This window comes from Dendronephthya gigantea, unplaced genomic scaffold, assembly GCF_004324835.1.
Source record: "Dendronephthya gigantea isolate DGI-Jeju-01 unplaced genomic scaffold, DenGig_1.0 000030F, whole genome shotgun sequence".
NCBI lineage: Eukaryota > Metazoa > Cnidaria > Anthozoa > Malacalcyonacea > Nephtheidae > Dendronephthya > Dendronephthya gigantea.
In genome coordinates, this window is record NW_021163040.1 from 200,001 (window position 1) to 222,964 (window position 22,964).

The 22,964-nt window shown below is 35.3% G+C and overlaps 1 protein-coding gene across 1 annotated transcript; it reads right to left on the reverse strand.

Annotated features, from left to right (window-relative positions):
• Positions 1-6,093: 6,093 nt before the first annotated feature.
• On the reverse strand, positions 6,094-12,219 carry LOC114524252 (growth/differentiation factor 8-like). Its single transcript, XM_028545397.1, has 2 exons — positions 11,942-12,219; positions 6,094-6,997 (listed from the first exon to the last, which is right to left on the reverse strand). The coding sequence occupies exons 1-2, from the start codon at positions 12,204-12,206 to the stop codon at positions 6,264-6,266; spliced, it is 999 nt and encodes a 332-aa protein (XP_028401198.1). The 5' UTR covers positions 12,207-12,219; the 3' UTR covers positions 6,094-6,263.
• Between the last annotated feature and the right edge of the window lie 10,745 nt (positions 12,220-22,964).

Consider the following 22,964-nt stretch of genomic DNA (forward strand, 5'->3'; position numbering starts at 1 on the left):
TATATATATATATATACACCCGTTTGCAAAAACGTTGGCCGCAGATAGATATATAGATAGATACCCGAAATCTAATTAGAATTGCATATGTTATGTAATATGATTGAAATCCCATGCAAATGTATTCATATGCAATTATAATTAGACTTCGAGTATCTATCTATCTATCTATCTGCGGCCAACGTTTTTGCAAATGGTGTATATATATTATATATATATATATATATATATATATATATATTATATATATATATATATATATATTATATATACATGTGTGAATACAAGTACAAGCAACCGCGTCTTAAATTTTTTTATATTTATATCAAATTATTGTAGGTACGAGGAGTGTGGCAGACATTAACAGTACCCTAAACCCCAAAATTACCTCAGCTGCATTAAATTCTTCTACCACGAAGGCACCATATTCAACAATCACCAAAACAAGACATTCTGGAAGTCCAGTTGCGTCTTTAAAATCACAAAATCCGTCTACTGGTACGTATGGTACTATCGGAGTAGCGATAGCGAAATTGATATATATATATAAATATATATATATATATATATATATATATATATATATATATATATATATATATATATATATATATATATATATACTGGGTGTCCCAGAAAAAAGTACTCCGGTTTGATTCATAATAGCTTCTAAACTAGCTAAGCTATTAAACTGAAATAACTTTCACTAGATAGAGGGAAGACTAACTTAGATTTTGATATATTACAGTTGTATTTTACTTTAAAATTTACGGAGATATCAATGTTCAAAATTGGTAGCATATTTCTGGAGGTGTCTAAATTATGCGAAAAACGCCGTATCAAATGTTAATCAATATCATTTAGACACATCCAGAAATATGCTACCAATTTTGAACATTGATATCTCCGTAAATTTTAAAGTAAAATACAACTGTAATATATCAAAATCTAAGTTAGTCTTCCCTCTATCTAGTGAAAGTTATGTCAGTTTAATAGCTTAGCTAGTTTAGAAGCTATTAATAATCAAACCGGAGAACTTTTTTCTGGGACACCCAGTATATATATATATATATAATTATATATATATATATATATATATATATATATATATATATATATATATATAGGTGATTTTACTACATACGTTAATTTTATGAGAAATCGTTGGAAATTTATCGTGAAAATTTCTTAAATGTCATAGTAAGGTGAAAAATATTGTAATAATAAAGAAACAATATTATCAAAATATCAAAATAAGCCGTGTTTAATGGTCACGTGATTGATATTTATATATGTCTATATATATTGATGGGGACAACCTTTTTGATAACGGCTGTATATATATATATATATATATATATATATATATATATATATATATATATATATATAATATTATATATATATATATATATATAACGTGGAAGTGCAAATTGCAAGTCTCGAGTAAACATACCATTTATGCGTTAAGATAAAGACGAATTTTAAATATCAAAATTTGGATAGTGAATTAGCAGGCCGTTTTATCAGTCGCTTAATTTGAAGTTTGTTTAATAAAATGTATACATTTTACATTTATATTTTGCACTATATGATTCTTTTCAAAATTTCTTTTTAAATATCTCTCTGTTTTAACTCCTTTGGTCGCATTGGTGGTTTTTGACCAAAGGGGGTTAGATAGTATTTTATATAATTATCGTTAAGCATTAGCTAATAGCCTGGATCATCTCTTTTTATATTGGAGTGCCGATCATAGTAAAGCAACTGCCAAATGCAACTGAATTGTGAACATTGCAACAGTAAATTCTTTGATAAGAAATGTGATATGAAAAACTTTTAGTGCAATAGCATTCATCTTGACGCGAACACAAGGCGTAGATTATGTTAACAGCATTTTGATGATTCGTGTCCAGGTTAGAAAAAAGCTTATGCTTTTCAAAGTAATACTTCTCTTTCGACACACTTGAAACAAACAAATATTTCTGTATATTTTACACAAATTTAAGAAATTAATAATAAATATTTCGAAAAAGTTTGAAATTCTCGGTTCGAAATTATAGTACCATCGCCCAGCTCGGGGCAAATATTGAATAGACTTAAGCCAGTATTCTAAAAACTCATTTACCCTCAAACTCATTTGTTTTATCCCAGGTTCTCAACTATCACCAACACAGACAGGTGAAAATGCCATCACTTTCAAAAGAGGTTTGTTTACTTGCATTTAAGCTTAGAAAGAGAGACACGTACGGAGTGCATGATTCGACAACGCAGCACGATTTTTATGAATTTTTGAGTTTTCAAGAGCAACTAAGTTTGATCAAGTTATGATAATCTTGGTAATTGCTGAACGGTAGTAATCTTAATTTGTCTAGTGTCCACAGATTTTGAGACTCCCTTCTATAATTGAATTGACTATTTGCTTCTGAACGCTGAAAATTCGCGTCGTGTTGGCGAATTGTGTCCAGTGTGCGTATATACCTTTATTAGCATGAAAACAGCACGTATGAAGAAGTTGAACGTTGTCAACGATGAACCCAAAACATCCAATACATTTCATTAATTTTATTTTCAGGTGAAAAATCAGGTCAAGAGCAAAATATAACTTATATTGCGGTTATCCTAGCATTGGCGATCCTTGTAGTGGCACTTCTCATCACTGTCGCCTGCTGTGTTTATCAAAATCGAACTTTGAAAAGATCCAATACTAAAGAGGCTTTTGAAAACAAAGGTATGGAGGAACTTGTTGATATGTATACCAACAAGGATGATGAGGTAGAAGATGACAAAGAGGTCGATGGGAAATATGTAGTGCTCAACATAACTTCAGAGCAAAATGATGAAATGACCACAGAAAAAGAAGAAACACCCTCGAAGAGCGATGAAAAAAATACTGAAAAAAAGGAAGATGAAGAAATCATTTCAAAGCAAGATGGAGAAAATACCACAAAGCAAGATACGGAAATCACATGCATAGAGAAAGAAGATAACTTGACGAAAAAGCAAGATCAAGAATTAGCCATAAAGCATGATGAAAAAACAACTACAAAGCAGGATATAGAAACAGCCACAAAGCAAAAGGGGGAAGTCATCGCTGAAAAAGTTAAAAGTATAACCACAATGCAAGATGAGAAAAAAGCGGGGAAGAAAGATGACGACATCATCGCAGCACAATTAGAGGAATCAAACGAAAGAAAAACGGGAGAAATAACAACCAATCACGAAGTAGAAGAAATAAAAACAAACAAAGATCTTGAAGTAACAGAAAAGCATGCGCAAGAAGAAAAAACAACTACGAAGAGAGATGAAACAAACCCCACTAAGGAAGAAATCGTGAAGCCGTCTGAAGAAGCCGTAATAGCCGTAAAAAAAGATGCACAAGTGCCCACTGAGAGGGATGAGGAAATGACTCCAAAACGAGATGAAAACATTTTCACAAGCAAAGATAAAGAAACTACCTTAAAACCGGAAGAGAACATAAACAGAAACAGAGATGAAGAGGTCACCGAAAATCAAAATGGACAAATGAAGACAAAAGAAACTGAAATATGACATTGCATGTTTAAAATCAACGTTTACAAATGGAGAAAATACCAAAAACAAGATAATAAACGATATATAAAGAAATACCTAAAGGCTCATTATAATATTAAGTGGAAATATTGGAAATATTATGATAAATAATAATAGCATAGTAATAAACAGAATATTAGACAGACAACGCATAATATTATGCTCTAGAAAGAATGTTGTTGAATGAGGAATCATATACTGGGGTTAAACGTTATAAAATATGAAGAAAACAATATATTCGTTCGTTTGTTAATTGATTTTAATCTTACAATTACTAATACAGCTGCCCAAGTTTTTTCATAAATATTTCGTAAGTTATCATTTTTGGGTGGTCTGCATGGAAAAAGATCCTTATATTTTTGAAAATTCAAGAAAAAAATGTTCTGTCTAAGACCACCTTAAGATGCGCAATGCCAGGTCTCGGTTGTTAAAAGGGGTGCAAGGAAATTCGTGACGAATAATGATGTTGGTTTGCCGACTCAGTACAGCACGTTGCAATCAGCCAGTAGGGAATTTTTTTACTGAAAAAATAGATATGACCTTGTGCTGGCCTGCTAAAACACGACGCCCATGGGCTACAAGTTTTACTATCAAATGTTTGAAAATATTCACGCCTGCCAATGTTCAAAATACACATATTGAAAGTGGTCATGAAAACAGTTCTCTCAATTTTTTTCTTGAGAAAACAATAAAATATCGACTCCAGTTGCTTGGCCGATATTTTCATAGTCTATTGGCCGAAGGCTTGTAAAGATTACAGAATAAAGTTTTTATAACCGGTAGCGTAGCCAGCCTGACGACGTATATTTCTAATATTTGCACTTTTTGTATCTCTCTTATTGCTGCCACCAGGGGTGGCAAGTAACGAAGTAAATTTATTTCGTTACTGTATTTGAGCATTATTTTCGAGTAATGGGGGTGTAACGAAGTATATTTTTGAGAAAATACTTTTACTTGGAATACTTTTACACGTTTAATATCAACCCAACTGTTGATGACAAAGCCATTATAGGGAAAGCGAAAGAAAGGTGGAGAAGACTGCAGTCTTTATTATTATTATATTGAACCAGGATACCCACATCACCTATAGTGTTTTTCAGTGCATATGGGGTCCTGCATGATAAAATCATATTGCTAATATAATAATTTAAACATAACTTCTATCATATATAAAATTCATAGCAATTTTAAAATACCACATAGCAACATATAAAAATAAATGTTCTACGTTTTCTAATAATCAAGGGCATAGACATACAGATACATTGAAAGGGACAAGGACAACGACGTGGACATGGACATAGACAAACAAAAATATATTGAGACATGCAATTAACAATATTTATATATGTAGTGTGTTAGTCAATGTCACTTCAGGGACGACTTAAAATGACTCAGAGAGAAAGAGTTTCTGATGGAATCGTTCAAATCGTTGAACTCTTTCGAAGCTTGGTACGTAGGTTTATGTTTACCCCAGTTAGTGTTGACTTTCGGAAGATGAAGGTTGTTACACGACCTTGTGTTGTGGGAATGGTTTTCTATAGCATGCTAAAAGATTAAGTTCTTGTAAATCCTGCACGGAGACTTATGGCGCGATGAATTAAAACAAAGTTACTTGCCACAGAGAAACATTTACAACCTCAACCAATATAATTGAAACGACAGTTGTTAAGAAACGTTTACAACATCATACAGCCCTATGTATATCGTATATACAGAGATCAGGCAAAGTACCATAATCGTACAGCAAAGAGTTTACAATTACACTTTAAGGCTGGTAAGCTGGTGAGAGTTCGAGGTAAAGACGGATTCAGAAGAAAAGGTATTATTGAAGCTTAATCTAAAATCTTACATCAAGTGTAACTAAACGAAATCGTCGATTATATCAAAGTTGAGGACCCACCAAAGTGCATAGAAATTAATGAGTCCCAAAACTACGAAGAAACGCGGAAAGATTCACACAATGTTAATAAATTATAGTGTCAATTCTCCAGCAGAATCACGCAAATGTAAAGAAAACCAGCTCACTGCGCAAATTGTGTAATTTTATTGTAAAGGCGCGCAAAATTGATCTGTGTTTCCCAAAATATTTATCTCGTGAACAAGTGTGAACAAGCCCTATGTATATGACAATCATTGGCTGTTCCGATTAATCGCTGACGAATGAAGTATATACCCTATCATTTTGAATAACTGCATGGCCATGCATGCACTGACCTACACACATCACCGACTGTCGGTGAAATATTTTGGACTAATGATAATATCAAAATAATTTAAAAGAAAGTAAATATCCTATATGAATATTGGATTTTTTAATTAGTTTAAAACCGATTAACAGTGATTTACATGATGATTATATTAAAACTCCAAAAATAAATTCATGCTAGTCCGAAGTTTGAAGGAAGTGGAGCAGTGCAACAGGGATATGATTTGACTGACCTAAAAGTCATTTTTTAAATCTGAAACAGTCTTAATCTTTCTCTAAACTAAACATGCAGTGCGTTCACTAAAGTTTACTTCTCATATTATACACATGTAGTTTTAAAACTGTTTGTCAGTTTTACGGGCTAAAAATAAATTATCCACCATTCTTACCAATTGTTAGCAATCGTCATAGACTTTACGATGTCAAATACACGTAGATAATGTTGCTATATAATACTGAGAAAAACCGTGCACTGCAGCAAACGTTATGAGCACGTACAGTGCGTCGCCGTCACATTCGGTATATCCTTTTTTATAATTGAATTGTTGCCACCATCGATGAGTATTGATAACGTTTTAAATTTTGAGATCATGCAGCAGTTTGACTTTTTAACCATCTTCTTTGTTGGATTTTTCACCAACCCAATCCGATCATGGAACGCCAAAATCAAAGGTGGAGTAATACAATTTCCTTTGCAGAAGTTCAATTGAAATACATTAGGTGCTACCACAAAGTCAAAACCAAGCAATTTAGTGCTGATGTTATAATCAACTATGCAGCAATCAGTTTGGCTGCAATTTGCTACAGAGCGCCTCTTTCGGGTTTTCGTGACTTTGCCAACGTTAAAAATTAGAAACGGACGACGTTTCTTGGAATTCACAAAACCGTTTTCGCCACCACATTCTTCGCATATAATTTCGATGGAGATATTCCTTATCATGCCATGGATACCTTTTGATTTCAAGATTGAAGTGATGTCCAAATTGATCCAGTTTTTGTTAGTTTCCTTAATTTTTGGATGTCCGATTAGGCGGGATAGTTTGTTAGGATAACCGAGTATTCGTGCGATAAACAAACGATGTTTCTTCAATATCCTCTTCGTTAGGATCTGTGGGTTACGTCGAAGGACCAATATTACAGATGAAACTGAATTATGTTTCACGTTTGCATTGAAGCGAAATGATTGCGGTTCTGAATCTTTCAAGTTCAGCGAGAATTCTAGGGAATATTTGAACATGTATTTTAGCCCAATTCAATGCTGCAGAAATGCAGAGTAGAATCACACTAAATTGAACATTTTTATGATTTTTTTAAGCAGGATTTATTGATAGATTAGAGTTTCAGGAAAGTATGCAAGTATTGCACCAATTCATATAGCTGTATTGAAATTCATATAGCTGCATTGTTCGCTTTGTACTTTGTTTTTGATCGTTTATTTTTCGCCATTGCGCTCGACTCGTCTCGTTGAAATAATTCCGGAAAGGGTAATGGCGATCAGTATTTCGATGCAATTTTGACAGTGTTGAAAATGCTAATTCGTCTTTTAACAACCTTCTTTAACCGGATAAGCAAAATATTCAAAACATCTATAAAGACTATAAACAACATACTTCTCCATGCAATTCCGCGTCAACGCACATCCATGCTTTTGGACTCGAGCCGACGTACTTAACTCCAACCTAAGATGATTTCTTAGCATGTTTTTTTTTTGTTTCTTGTGCTCTCTTGTATGACTTTTCATTTGCATGCTGGGCATGCCTGATGGCCTTATAAATGTAACAATATAAGCTACGGGAAAATTGACACTGACTGATTTATTAGCATTAATCTAATTTTACTTTAAGTACCACTTCATATTGGGTGACCTAATGTTGATATGCATGAATATATGAATATATAGGATTAAGTTAAATTCAGGTAAAATATGAAAAAAGGCCGAATTGTTATATTAGGCGATCAGATAGATAATTCAGGGACCCCGAAAGTTCCGTAAGGGAGGGGGGGGGCTAATATTTGATATAATATTCATATATACATATTAAAAGACCGTAAAATAAATACAATCCATTTAAAAATAAACTAATTATACACAACGCGAATATATAAATATTTGCCCCCCTCACTTAGGAATCTTCCGCATCCTCTGCTTATTTTACTTGTTAAGACAATTGTTGTTAGCAAATTTAATAGGTCTATAACGTCGTTGTGCACGAGAATAGGTGCAGCATCACGAGATTTGATCGTCAGATCAGACTATAAACATTGGGTGTAAATATACGGTGGACCAAAACAGCCTTAGTCAGTTTTTATATTTTCTCTTATTAAGGTTTCCCAAAGTCAAAACTGATTTTTCAGACTCGCTTTGGCGGTTAGCTAGGGCGGTTGAATCATCGCATTTTCAGTCTTTTTCTTATTCTCGTAACTTGCACACTAAATCCTCTCATCTCAGCGCACGAAATTACTTGAACGACACCAGGAAATCGAAGTTTTGAGTACTTGAAACAAAACAAGCAGGATTAACTGAGACAATCATCACAAATTCAGTTGACCTGCTCTCAAAATGACAACATTGAGATAACCAAACTTCGGTAAAACAATGCATGGAATACATTGCATTGTTTCACTTCGCCGCCGCTTCGAGTTTTGAAATTTTATCAATAGGGACCTTAAGCATGTAGGACGGGAACACGACGACGGCAGCTATCAATACAATTCTTCATTGAAAAGAAATGAATTATTAAATACCTATGGAAGTTTTAGACGTGATCTACGTTCTGTTTACAACGGCAAAACGTCGTTTATTACGTCCTATGTGGAACGTCTACATTTCAGGTCGACCCAGCTAGTGAGCACTACCTCGAATTAGGCTCTATAGAATTGTTCCTAAACGTAAAAACAATGTTTTCAACGTCTTCTCTCATTCTCACATCTCATTAAATTGGTACAATTGATAATATAAAACGACGTTTTACCATAACATTAATTTAAAGGAGTATTCCAACCACGTCGTCGTCATGCATGTTGCCGTCCTACATGCTTAAGGTCATTAAAGAACTCTGACAGAATGCACATGAATATATATAACATCCGCCGGCAACATCGCTTTTGTCATTATAACAATGATTTGTTGCAATGAAGTCCAACTCGTTTGAAACCCATGCAGCATTATAATTTATAAATAAGAAAAAGGCATATATTGCCAGCCATGAATTTTGCATACTCCTTCCGCAACTCAGTTTTCTGACCAATGCATGAGCATCAATAATGACACATTAAACTTTACGCCGATTTAGAATAAATTTGGGTCTTTTTGGCTAGGAGTAATTCTTCTCCTATAGCCGGTTTATTTTTGTCAAACTAAACGACTTTATCAATACATTCCATGCTGAAACTGATAGTTTGTGGTTTGGGCATTGCTTCTTGTTGATTTTCAAATTCGAGCAAATTGCTGTTGGCCATTGACCACCTTTCTCATATTGCGTGCACTCCATTACCTGTCGATCTTTTAGATAAGGCACCAAGCCCAACATGTGAAAGTTTTTACTATCGTCGGCAAGGCGTATCTCCCCTAGGGTGTACACCGCTTGCCTTGGTAGTCTATTCAGTATAAAATCACATTACAAAAATTTCTTATTTTCTTCGCAAATATTTTGTTTTTAATGAATGTTTGCGATTTTATTGATAACTAGAGTCACAGTGCATATACTGTTTCTCTGAATAGATTGCACTCCTTGGTGATATACTCGGAAATTCCACTGTTGATGCTATGAGGCTGCATTAACCGTCATCTTCCCTTACTCAAAGTGTTTTTATCTAGCTACCGTTGACCAGAAGACGTTGTATTACATTTTCTGATTTCAAACACCAAATAAAGCTACTAAATTCGTTACAAAAACGTTGATCTATGGGGATCTAAGGATCGGCAAACAGTGCTCAAAGTTGGTGGTTGCTACAATTTACGCTTTTTTATTTCAATGCTCAATGTATTCATATAAAAACAGGAAGGCCATTATATGGATGAAATGCAAATTTATGATTAATTGATAACACAAGTGACGGAAACTTCGTCAGTCATTTCTGGTAATATGGTAATGGTAAAAAGGCAATCTCAAAAGTACTGTTAACTGAAAGATAGTCAGTTATTGAATGTTTTTGCATGCATGTTGTGTACTGATATATGATATGTTGCTTAAAGGCCCGATTTCATGCAGGTTCCTCATTGAAGCTTTTAGTTATCGCACGTTTTTATTGTATTAGATGCAATATAAGGAATTATCCAGTTGGAGTCCCCATGTGAGCATTCATTGCCCCATTTTGCCTCATGGCATTCTCTTAAAAATATAGCCAGCATTCGTCGAAAACCTTTATAGAACTGATTTGGAAAGTTCAGTGAGTACATAATGATATAAAATAATTCCCTAAAAATGACATGCGATAGTTTGTTCTCGACACCAGATAGAAAATAAAACAGATCTATACTTTTTACCGGACTGCTTGCACGCAGACTGAACTTGCAATCGGTTTTGGCGTTCTTTGTGGAACAGGCATAAAGAAAGTGGTTCATTTAAGTTCTGTGTTCTTTAAATTCCATGTCATTTGGTTTGGATTTAACTTAACTCGCACATTAGTATTTATCTTAGATTATACAAATGTTTGTGAAGGTGTAAGTTTTAATATTTATATAGGCTATTGCGTGTTAATCGTGTAGTTTAAATGTACCATATATACCACATATCCTGAAGAAAGCACAATTGGCAAGTGCATGATAAAACGCGTTTTGCCATATAAAGCAATGCCACAATTCCAATATCATAAGGAATTTTAGGAACATATAGTTCTGAGTATGTCAAGTGGCTTAAGTCACATGCTGTATATAAACTTGATGAGCAAGGATTTGGCACATTCTGCATATCCAGTCTTTAGGTTGCCTAAAATGGGTAACTATTAGCTCCCAGATTTTAAGTGCGTGGGCAATATAATGCAATCAAAAGCATAAAGGGACCATAAACATGCCTTCCACCCAATCAAATGCGAATGAAATGTTCTGTCCGCAGCTATGTCAATATATATATTTGATCAGTGATGGATAAAAATGCTTGCTGACAGAAACCTTTGATATGCCAAAAATTGAATAGGAAACGTCGATCGCGTTCCAGACAATTAGATAATTATTATATAAAGCATAGCGGTCGCCTGTAGAGTTGGATCGCTTCCATTCCTTAGAAACATTTGAGTATAATATTCTCTCTTATCTTCTTCAAAAGAGAGAATCGCATGAAACATTCATTTGAGGGTGCTAGATTTCACTTGTTAGAGATGTGTATGTTAGGTATAAGAACAGGATGACAAAATCGCTGAAGCCTTCAATGTATTTCGAACTAACTTTGACGCAATATTATAAAGTCTTTTATAAGGAGAGTTTATTTAATTATAAACAAGTAAGACAACGCCCTCAGTCGGTGCCATTTTTTATCGATTTAGTGAATTCTGCTTTTCCAGTGCCAATTCGCAAATAGGATCGAGAGAACAGGCGTCGACTTACATGAGAGGCATCATATTGTTAAACGCCAGCATTATTTGGCAAATCATTCAAAACACCATGTCTAAACCTATTTCTTATCCTCAAGTGCCGACCTGCTGCAACCTGGTCATTCACATGTGTGAGTTATTGCACCTCAAAACGCGTCATGGTGATTATGCAGGTCTGGTAATGACCACTGATTGCTACGATTGGCCGAAAGGTATAATTACCCTTAGTTTGCAATACAACCATAACATGGTTTCTAAATGACATTGCTTGGCAATATACATTCCCCAAATGTTATAACAAATGAAGAAAATAGATTCAAATTTATAACTTGTGCGCACTTCCCCCAGTTTCATGGTAATCTTTTTATGGATAGGTAGGAATATTAGATTATTTAAGGCTGAGCTTGAAACGTTGCGAGTTGCATCTAATTCTAACGTTTATCGTTCGGATTTTTCTAAATTGGATTCTTCAAACCATCAAAAACGTTATTGTATGATAAAACGGACCTATGTCAAAAATGGATCATCAAGGAACACAAAAATTGTCCTATTAATCCAGCTCAGGCTAAGTGTAATTGTCGTCAGCAGTTGTTTGTAAATACGAGATTAGATGAAGAGGGATAATTATCATACCTGGCTCCGCTATAACAATCATTTGTTTGCCAGCGACGTCTAGATTTTTACGGCCACCTTTCCTGTGGTGTCTCGTTTGATGCAGGACACTTTTTATCATTTCTTTTGGTATTTTCGGAATGTTTGAAGCATTCGGAGGGCTCTCGAGACCAAGCATTTTCAAGATCTCTTGTTTGATCACCGTCCTACGATATTCGTCCAACTTTTTCTTCTCGGATTGCGTGATATCTGGGTCATTTTCCTCAATATCTAGTTGACGAAGCATACTGTGGATATCACCGCCTATATAAATCGCGTGACGAGACAAAAAGAAAACTAATAGTATCCAAAGAACATTCGCTTTCATGATTTCGAATATTTGCGGTACCGTGTGTTCCCTCGCGATATTTCGAATGAATCGGCTGAGTAAGAATGTCAGTTGTGAACACTCAAGGTAACGGGCGATGGAGTTTTATTGTGCTAAATATCATTTACTCAATATTAAATTTCAGAGCCTAAATATTCGCCTTTAAGGTCACGTCGGGGACGTCAGCGCCTACACATGGAATACATTGATTAACGCGCGTAATATATCTATAACAGCTGACCTGGAATTGGATTTGGCACGCATTTATTCGATCGATATACAGCCCTTCACAAAGAGGTTGAGAGGTTTACGCGCGATATCAAACGAGAGATCCTTTATTTGCGGGTTATTAAAAATGTTTATTATTAGGCGAAATTGTTTATTTCCTTTTTGAAAGATGAAAGCCCACGTGCTAATAGGATATCGCGTAATATGATAATTACCATTCATCGACGACCACTACACTTACGTTACGAATAGAAAAAAATGCATCTGCGATAGCTAGTAATAGTCACAAATGCAATCCGCAGAAAAAGAATTACTTATATATTGTGTATAAACAGGTTGTGGCAACAAGCTTTGACATATAAAGAAAAATCTCAAAAGAAAGCGGACAAATTTGGGCCAATAATTATATAGTTGATCTAATGATCTTTCCAATAAGTCCTACATAATTTTAACATATTTGATTGAAACACTGGAGCAAATAAGAAAGGGCATTCCAGGCGTTTTTTCGCTCTTGACGGTTTTGACCACGGAAGCTTGACGTTCTCCTGCCAATATATATGTTCAACTTGAGTCTTGAAAATCTTTGAAAAGACGAATATAGAAGGGAGGAGTTTAATAGCTCCCCTAAACTCGCTATTTTAACGCATTATCAATCAGTTACGGATCGAAAGTATCAATTACACGTATATCATTGTCGCTCAATATATCATCGTTCACAAACTGACATTGCAGCGTATTGCACCTTAGTGCGCATTAAGGAAATGCACTTGGCTTCTCATGTTGCAGGGCGTTTTATCATCACTTGAAAGCCCCGTGCTGCTTGGGCAGAAATATGACGCATTTTCTCAGAGTAGAGTTGAAGTAATACCTAAGACTATTCTGAATATGCATAACTAAAATTATTCAATCATCATCTCAATTCAGCTTGTTAAAGCAATTGGTTTGAAACGCTTTTAATCATATCGCGCTATCACTTAGGGACACGCTCTTCATTTATTCTTGTTTTGCGCGCATCATTACATTGATTTTCAGGCAAGGTGTAGCGACCATGTTGTTGGAAATTTGAAAATAATATATTAAAAAACACGATGTCGCTAGCGTGGTACGAATTTAATGAAAATCACAAGTTTCGCATGAAATAATGGAAATTCGTAATGGTTCGTAAAAAGTTTGTAAACGAGTGTTTTTACCTTATTAGGAGTTGTTGTTGCCCATTTTGCTATAAAGAGACCGTTGAAAGTTTTGTGAAGTTGTTTATGAATTTTATGTAAAACTAAAACGTGCGACTTGAAGGTTAGCTAGCTGATTTAAATTAACTCAATCGCTCAATGTTCCTATGCCCGTATTCACACTCTTATCATCACAAAGGATTAAAAATACTCTCTCGAGCTATCATGCAGCTATACACTCCTCGAACCATTGCATTTAAACACCTTGATAAATAAAACGACCGAAAACAGTCGGTTTTTTAACTGTATGAGCAAGACATCCATGTTATCAAAATGGTGAACATTCATCAAGACTTCACAGTGGCCTTCAAGTGGCTACCTTGGAGACCATGTGCTGGTATACTCGGAATTTTTTTAACTATGGGGCTTTTGGTTGATTTCATGATATGACGCAACATTACCTTTCGATTAATAATAATTCCGTCGATGATGCAAGTAGGCCAGAATAGGGTATTTTTAAAATCCGAGAGGGGTAGCAGTGCATAGTAAATTTGGATTAACCTGGACGTAAGGTGCATTGGAATGGTTAGGTTTCATTGAATGCCCTTATGGCATGAATTCAACTCCGTTAGACAGCATTAAAAACCCACACGAATTTTCAGGTTTCAGAAGCATATAAATGAAATTCTGGAAGCAAAATTTGGAATCTACAGACGCCAGAGCAGTCATAACGTATTATCGTTACGTAATCTACAAGAATATTATGATAGGCCATGGGTGGATCCAGCACTAGTGCACTAATTTGCATGACACAAGAAAACTGCTAAAAATAACCATTTGTTTTTGTAATGCAAATTTGTGCACTAGTGCTGGAACCCCTGTGATAGGCTAATATTTATTTGCTTTTAGAAAATAAAAAACTTCGGAAAAACTGCGGCGCGTTGCCAAATCGCGTCCTGTCTGTTTGGGCCTTTAGATTTAATTAGACTATCTACATGCTGCACTCTTTAACCTACATTAGACAGCGTTGTCTTGTTTAGATAAATAAGTTAAATCCCTCCTGAGGCAATGCGATAATGTTTTGCCTGCATCGATTCTGACTAGCCTATAGTGTTGACTATACTCAAGACATGAATAGCATGATGAACTAGTTTTCAACAATCTTATTAATTGATTAATTAAATGAGTTGCAGAACTGCACATTATCATACCAGGGAATGTTGCCTTTCTGGAATGAACTAGGCCATCCTTTATTGCCTGTCTCTGCATGTCATTATCTTTCGCCAGCGGGGTTCTTTGAGTGTACATACGAAAAACAATTTTGTCACAAGTGTATGAAATATTAAAAACATCGCTAATCTCGGGAAAAATCTAGTTTGAATTCCATTGCTTGCTGTAAACACAACTGTTGATCGATTGAAGCGTTTATTTTTATATCCACAATACACAGGGGACATGATTGAGGCACACAACATAAATTAATTAAAAATGCATCTTTCCTCGGAGAGCATCAATCTTATCTAATTACTCTTTCAGTTGCAGCGTGATATAATGAGTCAAGTGGAAGAAAAGCTAACGGATTGCTGAAATAGATGGACCGCACCCGCCCATCACGTTCATGTCATTAGTAATTGACTCATCAGTGACTCTAATACAACAAATTTTATCGTAATGGTATAAACACGCACTGATAAATTTGTCCATTCTATTTAAAGCAAGGGTGGCTCTGAAAGTGAATTGCATTGTCAGTTACGAATAAGCTCAAGATACGAGTGTTGACGCGTAAAAACAGCTTTTAAAATTAACTAACGGATCGGCTGAAATTTTTGCGAAAGCTACTCAGTACTAGTGTCCCTAGTCATTTACGATGAAGCAGCAAATCAGCAGTGGCATTAGTTTATTTACAAAAAGCCGCAATCAGCAGTTGCATGAGTACGTTGTAATCCAATTTTACGCCAGTAAACTCTCATTGTGACTGTCGAGTGATTAAATGCGTGAAGAACATATGGGCATAACGCATTGACGTCCCTGCTTACGTTCGTAACAAAATCGAAAAATCTTATATGGAGCAAAGGTCAGGCATGCGTAAAAAAAAATACAGGGTTGGTGAATTAATCATGAATGCTCTTGCTCTACCGAATTTTTTCGTTCCACTATTTAAAAACAACAGAATCAACAACAGCCACATTTAACTAGGCACATTGAAATACTATTGTATCTGCATAATGAGTATGCCCGTCTTGTTTGGACTTTAACAGGAAGAAGTTTTAGCCATGACGGGGGGAGACGTCACCGTTTATACAATATAAAGTTAGAAATGTTCTAGCTGTTTTCCACTTTAAACGCAGCGTGTAGCATCAGTCCTGTGAACTGGGCTAGATCCAATTTCTTTGAAACAAAAGAGTATGTTGTACGGTTCGCTACTGTACAGAAATGAGCCATAGACGATAGGAGTTTACAAGCGAAAAACGGTCTTGGCAGAATTTAACAAACATAAAACGTCTCTCATCACAAAAGTCATCAATTGATTATCTAATTTATTCTCTCTGGAATTTCTATATATCTCAATCAAATGGGTTTCCGACTTTCCGTTAAGTCCCCTCTTGAGGTTCTTAGATATTACTAAGTATAAAATTATAAGTGAAAATTCCAACGGTATTCGAGATGAAATGTAATTGTTTCGCTGCGCCTATAATCTAAGACGGTTATCAACAATATCAGTGCAGAATTTGTACGCAAAATTTGTACATAAATCATGCAATGAACTGTCCGCAATTATGTTCCACGGATGTATAAGACGGGAACACGAAGACGGCGGTAAACGATATACGATAAGTTCATTGATAAAATACGAATAGCAATTTTAGACGTAGTCAACGTTCTGCTTATCACAAATTTCAGATTTTTGTGTCTTGTGCACAACGACGTCGTGGCGCGCGTCGCCATCCTACATGCTAAGCCGAAAGGTACCTAAATTGTCTTAGCAGCCCCGTGAGATGATTACGAGCTAAGCTTCATCAGTCAGACGCTTCTTGCATGTGTACTAGCTGCATTTAGAAAGCGTCTTTACAGCTTGATATGACAATTATAATGTCTAAAATGTCTCCCAAACTTGTATATATTGCCGAATGTTGACACATCGCCTAAAACACTCTAGGGGTTTCGTGGCCTCGATATCCGCTGCATGATCAATATATGCTCTTGGTATGGATATGTCTAGTCCCAAAAATGTAGAGATAATTCGCATGCAGACCCGTCTTCATTAAAACGTCCTTGCTCTCAATAATAACAGCGCAGCACAAAGACAGGCTGACCCGCACACCGTCTCCCACGAAGGCTTAGATATTTTTAACTTCAATCAATCAAATATTTAAAGTTTGATAGTTATTTTGAATTACACGCCAGAAAACAACAAAAAAAATTAGAGAAAGTCCCCAAAAGCTGTTTTTTAAAGAATGCATTTTTAAAAACTTCAAGTATAGCCTCGACAAGTCATGCAAGTTCGGTTCTATAGCATCGGTTTTGCTATCACAATGTGACGTCCTCAGATAAAATTTTGCCCAAATTTCGCATGTTTCGAATTTTTCTCAGCAAAAACCATAGTCCAGTTCATATTTATTTAAAGTCACAGAAAACCTAGGTAAATGTTGTCGGATATTAAATTCAGACAACACAAGTTCCACAAAGTATACTTCAAAAAGTCAAAATGTATAGACATACATTGTTTATACATATTCGGATTTGACTTCTGCTTTACTTTAGCGATATATGTGCACGTGTCGATATATCCCAAAATTTTAATCAACGAAAGATATGCATTTTTGCACTGTCTCTGATATTATTTTAGACAAAGAAACAAGCTTCCTTTTGTTTTGTAATGTTACTCTAATAAAATGAATTGAATGCGAGAGAATTCTGTTCCGTCATAAAATATGTGGATTCATATGATAGAATTAATTATTAACATATTGAATGTTGATAAAAGCAATTAAAATGCTATTACATGGTAAGTTTCCCCATATTTACAATTTTTCAGCGACGATAGAGTTGCCGCTCTATATAAGGGAGGACGTGAGAAGATTTGTTCTTCACGGTCACAACTACACGACGAATAAACTATAATTCTTAAATTTGCAGATATACAAAATCTCAAGATGTAAAAAAATTGGTTCACAATGATCCGTATATCGGATTTTGAAAAAAAATGAAACAAACGTAATAACAAATATATAATTTTTTACGGAACATTGATTTGACTTCCTAAAATTTCAAAACAACGGATTCGGTTGATATATAGCGCATCAAATGAAGTCTTATTTAGAGAAGTTGAAGAAACACCCCGTCTACTTGCCTATTCATCTAAAGGAGTAAAGCTTTTGTTTTGCCTATCTAATGACATTATAAGTAGATTTGCTCATTAATGCCCGCAAGGCAGTAGATTAAGCTTTATGCTTGGCATAACACATCGTCTTTGAGCACTTTATGCCAAAATATAAGGACAATAAAACGGTATCGCTGGCATAGAACAGGTGTTGATGTTCTATGGGCAATGATCGCTATTTACTATAATGCATGAGACAATTGAACGTAAGTTTTAGAAAACTAAGCAACTCGTACGCATTCAAGCAGCCTTTGGAATGCCAAAACTGAAGATCTCTAATTTCTTGGCAAAATCCAATGCCGTGTTGGGGTTATTATCCTTTTCATTCGCTTCTGAGGACTGAGGGATTAATGCTATCTGAAATTAAATACTCAACTAATTATAGGAATTAAGCAACAGAGATGGGATGAGACGCTAACAAAAATATGAGATCCGGTACACAAGGCCGTTTAATGTTTATTACATTTTTTACTGTAGGAAAGAGGTGGAAGGAAGTTCAAAGTATCAGTCTGTGTATGCAGACTATGCTCCACGTTTCTCTCTATGGCAAGACAGACATAATCACCATAACCTTATTATTACTTTATCGATATGGCTGCCAAAAGTTCTAGACCGTATATTAATGAGGTAAGGTCAAATCTTTTGCATTTAAATCAAAGCGATTAATCACTCTTCCAGGTTTCGAATACGATCTTTCAGAAATACTCAGGCATACTAAACAGTCTAGAAAAAGATGTCGAAAGATGAACAAATACCCGAATATTTTTCAATGGGCATAATTTATACAATCAATCGATTCCAATTAGTAACAAACTCAAAAAACCATTAGCATCGTAGAAACACTTGGGCATATATTTTAGCAACTTACGGCTGAGGGCGCTCTCTCTTAGACGGGAAAAAATGTAATTCTTCACGAATTACCCTATTTCAACTCAAAATGTGACCGGTGTGTCCATTTTAGCTGCTCAGAGGAAAGCCTGCTATACGAGCTTGGTTGCTACATGTGACAGAATATAAATTGTTATATAATATGCCGTGTTTTATTGAATAACTCCGCCATTATGAAAAGCGATAATAACAATGTCACATGCATGCATGTGCAATTATTCATGATAATGTGCGATTATCGTGTTTGATCAACCAATCAGGAATCAGATATACGCGCCCTGGGGGTAGAAAACTTCTCATAAAAACAGATTTATCTTATATAATAGAAACAAAAATACATGGATGCTCGGAAATATGGAATTTAATTCTCATGTTCTCGTTCACTGCGCTCACACGTTTGATATTTCTCAACACAGACAACACTCGAAATAAATTCAATATTTCCGCGCATCCATGTAAAATTATTTATTTATGTACACCTTCGACGAAGCATATGAAGGGTTCATTCACATGATATATTTACATTAGTATTAAAAGCAATTAGGCAGATTAAGCTTTGGCTGCTTTGCTATGAAATATGGTTGCATCAAAGGCAGACATGAAGAAAAGTTCAAAGCCAAAGGTTCAAGCCTGTGTAACGTTAGTGGATTTATTTGAAGTGCCATGCTTTAATCTTCTTAAGAATTGGTCCCGATCGACGCTCGATCTCTTCCCTCTCCAAATTTTCCATTTCGCCTTCTTTATATCCCTTCAGGGCACACGCGATGCACGCTATTTTTATAGTCATTGTTCGCATGCGTGAAGCGAAGCACGCGCGCTTCAAGAATATGACGTTAATACCGAAGTTTCTATAATTACATGCAACTGATTAGAGAATTAGTGGTCTGCCCATTCATTAGTTTACGCCATCATCAGTGTAAGATATATTCATGATTTAGTGCATGAGGTTACTGCTGTTGATAATCGCACTGAAAGGGAGTGTTTTGGACGAGAAACCGCATATTTCATGCATGCATTGCACGCAATTGGGGAAATTGGATTTATGTAAAATAAGTCAGGGGCTTGCTGCGATACCGTAAATAGTAGCCACTATTCTAATGCGTCCATATGCTGTTCAGTTTTAATGAATATTCATCCGATTTTTCTATACTCGTTTCTCTTTTGAAAATTCATATGTAATTTGTCCAAAACAAAACATCTATCTTTGCATGCCTATTTATGACTACAGTAATTTTTGTATGCTAGCATGAAAGAGTTCATTTCCGTACAAAGTAAAGTTATATCAATCTATATCGACTCAGGCATTGTTTTCCGTATTATTGAAGCAGATATATGTATCACAGAGTCACTAGTGACCCGTTAACATTAGGAAAACGGTTGCATGCATATTTGGATTTAAAATGTTTCACTAAAAGCCATATAGCCGTATAATGAAAAACGTGATAAGCGTAAAAAATTCTAACCCTGCAGCTAGCTAACTTGGTGACCCCAAAGGAGTGTCTTAGTATGTGCAAATTCCAGCCAGGAACCTTTCAGCACATTCTCGTTTATAGGAAGCATTTATATACAATAGATTGCTTCATTATCTAGGTAGCTACATTCATTCACCAATGGGGGTTTTAACATACTTAGATAAAATGTCTCCAACAATGAATCATGCTGACAGATATGCACATAGAAATGATAGTTCTCTGAACCAACCGTTGAGATTTTTGTGGTTGATATCACTAATACATACGTGATCTTCCATTTAAGGCCTATAATTATAACAATTAATGCTTTAAACCTACAATGTGGAACGAAAGATGACAATTAAGGATGCATGGACGACTGTGCATGTAATGTTTGACATACGGCCAGATACTTACATAGTTGTATATGCACTACATGTAACACTATTATATGCAACATGGGGTCGTACTAGAATGCGAGGACAGAATTAAACAGAATCCATCTTTATTTATCTTCTTAAATTATAATTTTCGAGTTTCACAAAGTTTCCTTCAAGTTTTTCTAGGCATTTGCCCTTTATGTAGCTACTAATAAATTTACATCATGTAGTTTAGTGAATTAATGTCGGAACTATGGTAAAATTAAACCCCGAGCGGCGCGAAGCGTCGCTGAGGGTACTAATTCCGCTCGGATATTTGGAATTACACCCGGGTGTTTTGACAGAACATAGTGGAATTTCTACGTCACAAACGGTGGACGCAGGACAATTGCAAATTATGCGTATGCACGAAATATGAACGAGTGAAGACTGGTAATCAATATCATTCTGATTGCTTTAGATATAAAATTTGTATTTCAATGAGAACATGAGCAATTTAACTGTCATTTCACAAGCGTTTAAAAACTTTGTGCAAAACAAAGTGTGTAAAAAGCAGGATAAAGGCTAACAGATAGTTTTTAAGGAAACATGGATAGAATGGAGCGAAACTAAGTAAAACTAAGGAGTGAAAGAGAAATAGCTAATTCATAATCTATAAGGTTATATAATTTGTATACAAATGTCACTACCCAAATTTTTGAGTCAACTGCACTCACCGGATAAATATTGCAAAGATAACACTTCACGCTTACTGATTAGTGGATTTTGTACTGTTCTTAAGGTTTCAAGCTTGGATTCTAAACATTTACTTAGGCCGCAAGGCCTATAAACCATACATGTATACAAGTTTAGGTCGGGCTGGCTCAGGAAATTGTGTACTTGGTTTGAAATGCTGCATGCATGCATTTCTAGTTAAGATACCTGTCACAAAGTCAACGGTGATTTGCCTCACGCCGAAAGTGCGAAAAACCGAAGACTTCTGCTTCCACAAGTTTTTTAAATATCTGTTGATTACATGTCTATCAAATCGTGCTTCCTCCGGCATTTACGAAATAGTGCTCCCGAACTTTTCTTAATTAAATATCACTGTACAAATCCCGTCGTATAACCAAGCTCAAAAGTTCAGGCTAGAGAGACTTGAGTGGACTCTTTTGAAGTATCGTCTTCTCAGTTAACAAGCGGTGCCAACTCTTCGGTCTCCTCCCTCTCCAAATGATACTGAAAGTTTCACTTTGCATGCTTGCACGTCACTTCGGGGCAACGCTATTTTCATATTCAGTGTTTGCATGCAAAACGACTAACAACCATGGTTATATATATTAAGAGTTTTGTAATTCCATGCACCATTAAATAATTTTTTGCTTGTACGACATGATTGGATACATTTAGGTTTAGGTGATATATTTTGGCAGCATGTCGTTTGGCTGCATGTGGTATCGCTTGTGGATTGAAAGAATTAGCCGAATATCTAAGGGAGGAAGTTGATGAATATATGACATTCCGGTTTGAAGTGTTTACATGTGTTCTAACGATCAGCCATTATGTTATATACTTACGATATTAGTGGTTATTCTATTTTCTAGTTTTTCACTACAAATGATATAAACAAATTGTTTAAATGATTATCTGACCCACAGTGAAGTTGTTAGGAAAACGAAATACAAATCGAAACAGGAGGGAAGCATGCTATGTCTAATATGGATTTGGATTGGGATTTTTCTTACTTTCATTGAGGCACGATCAGGTATAACTCCATCGGTCAATTATACATAATATAAACTTTCTCCTTAGTCAACTCAGTGTAGTGAGATTTTTGGAGTTAAGAAAACCAAATTGTTGCTTTGCGCACTAGGAATAGTCAACTTTAAGAAACGTCAGTGTAAAAGTCATTGCTATATATATAATGGCAACCAACTTCACATAAGCGCAAATTTAAGGTACTCCTGTAAATGTTAACATTAAATTAACAGTAGGTATTACTGTAGGTTATACCATTGGGTATTTTCTGCGTATTTATAGACAGCAATTTATGTTGTGGAAACCATGATTGCAATGACATTATTATCATATAGCAGACAATATAATTATAAAAATGACGTTATATACATTGTGCCTATGTAGATGACAATAAAGCTCACACTTTTTATGAGCTAGTCGCATTACGTGTGTGTTCCGCCATC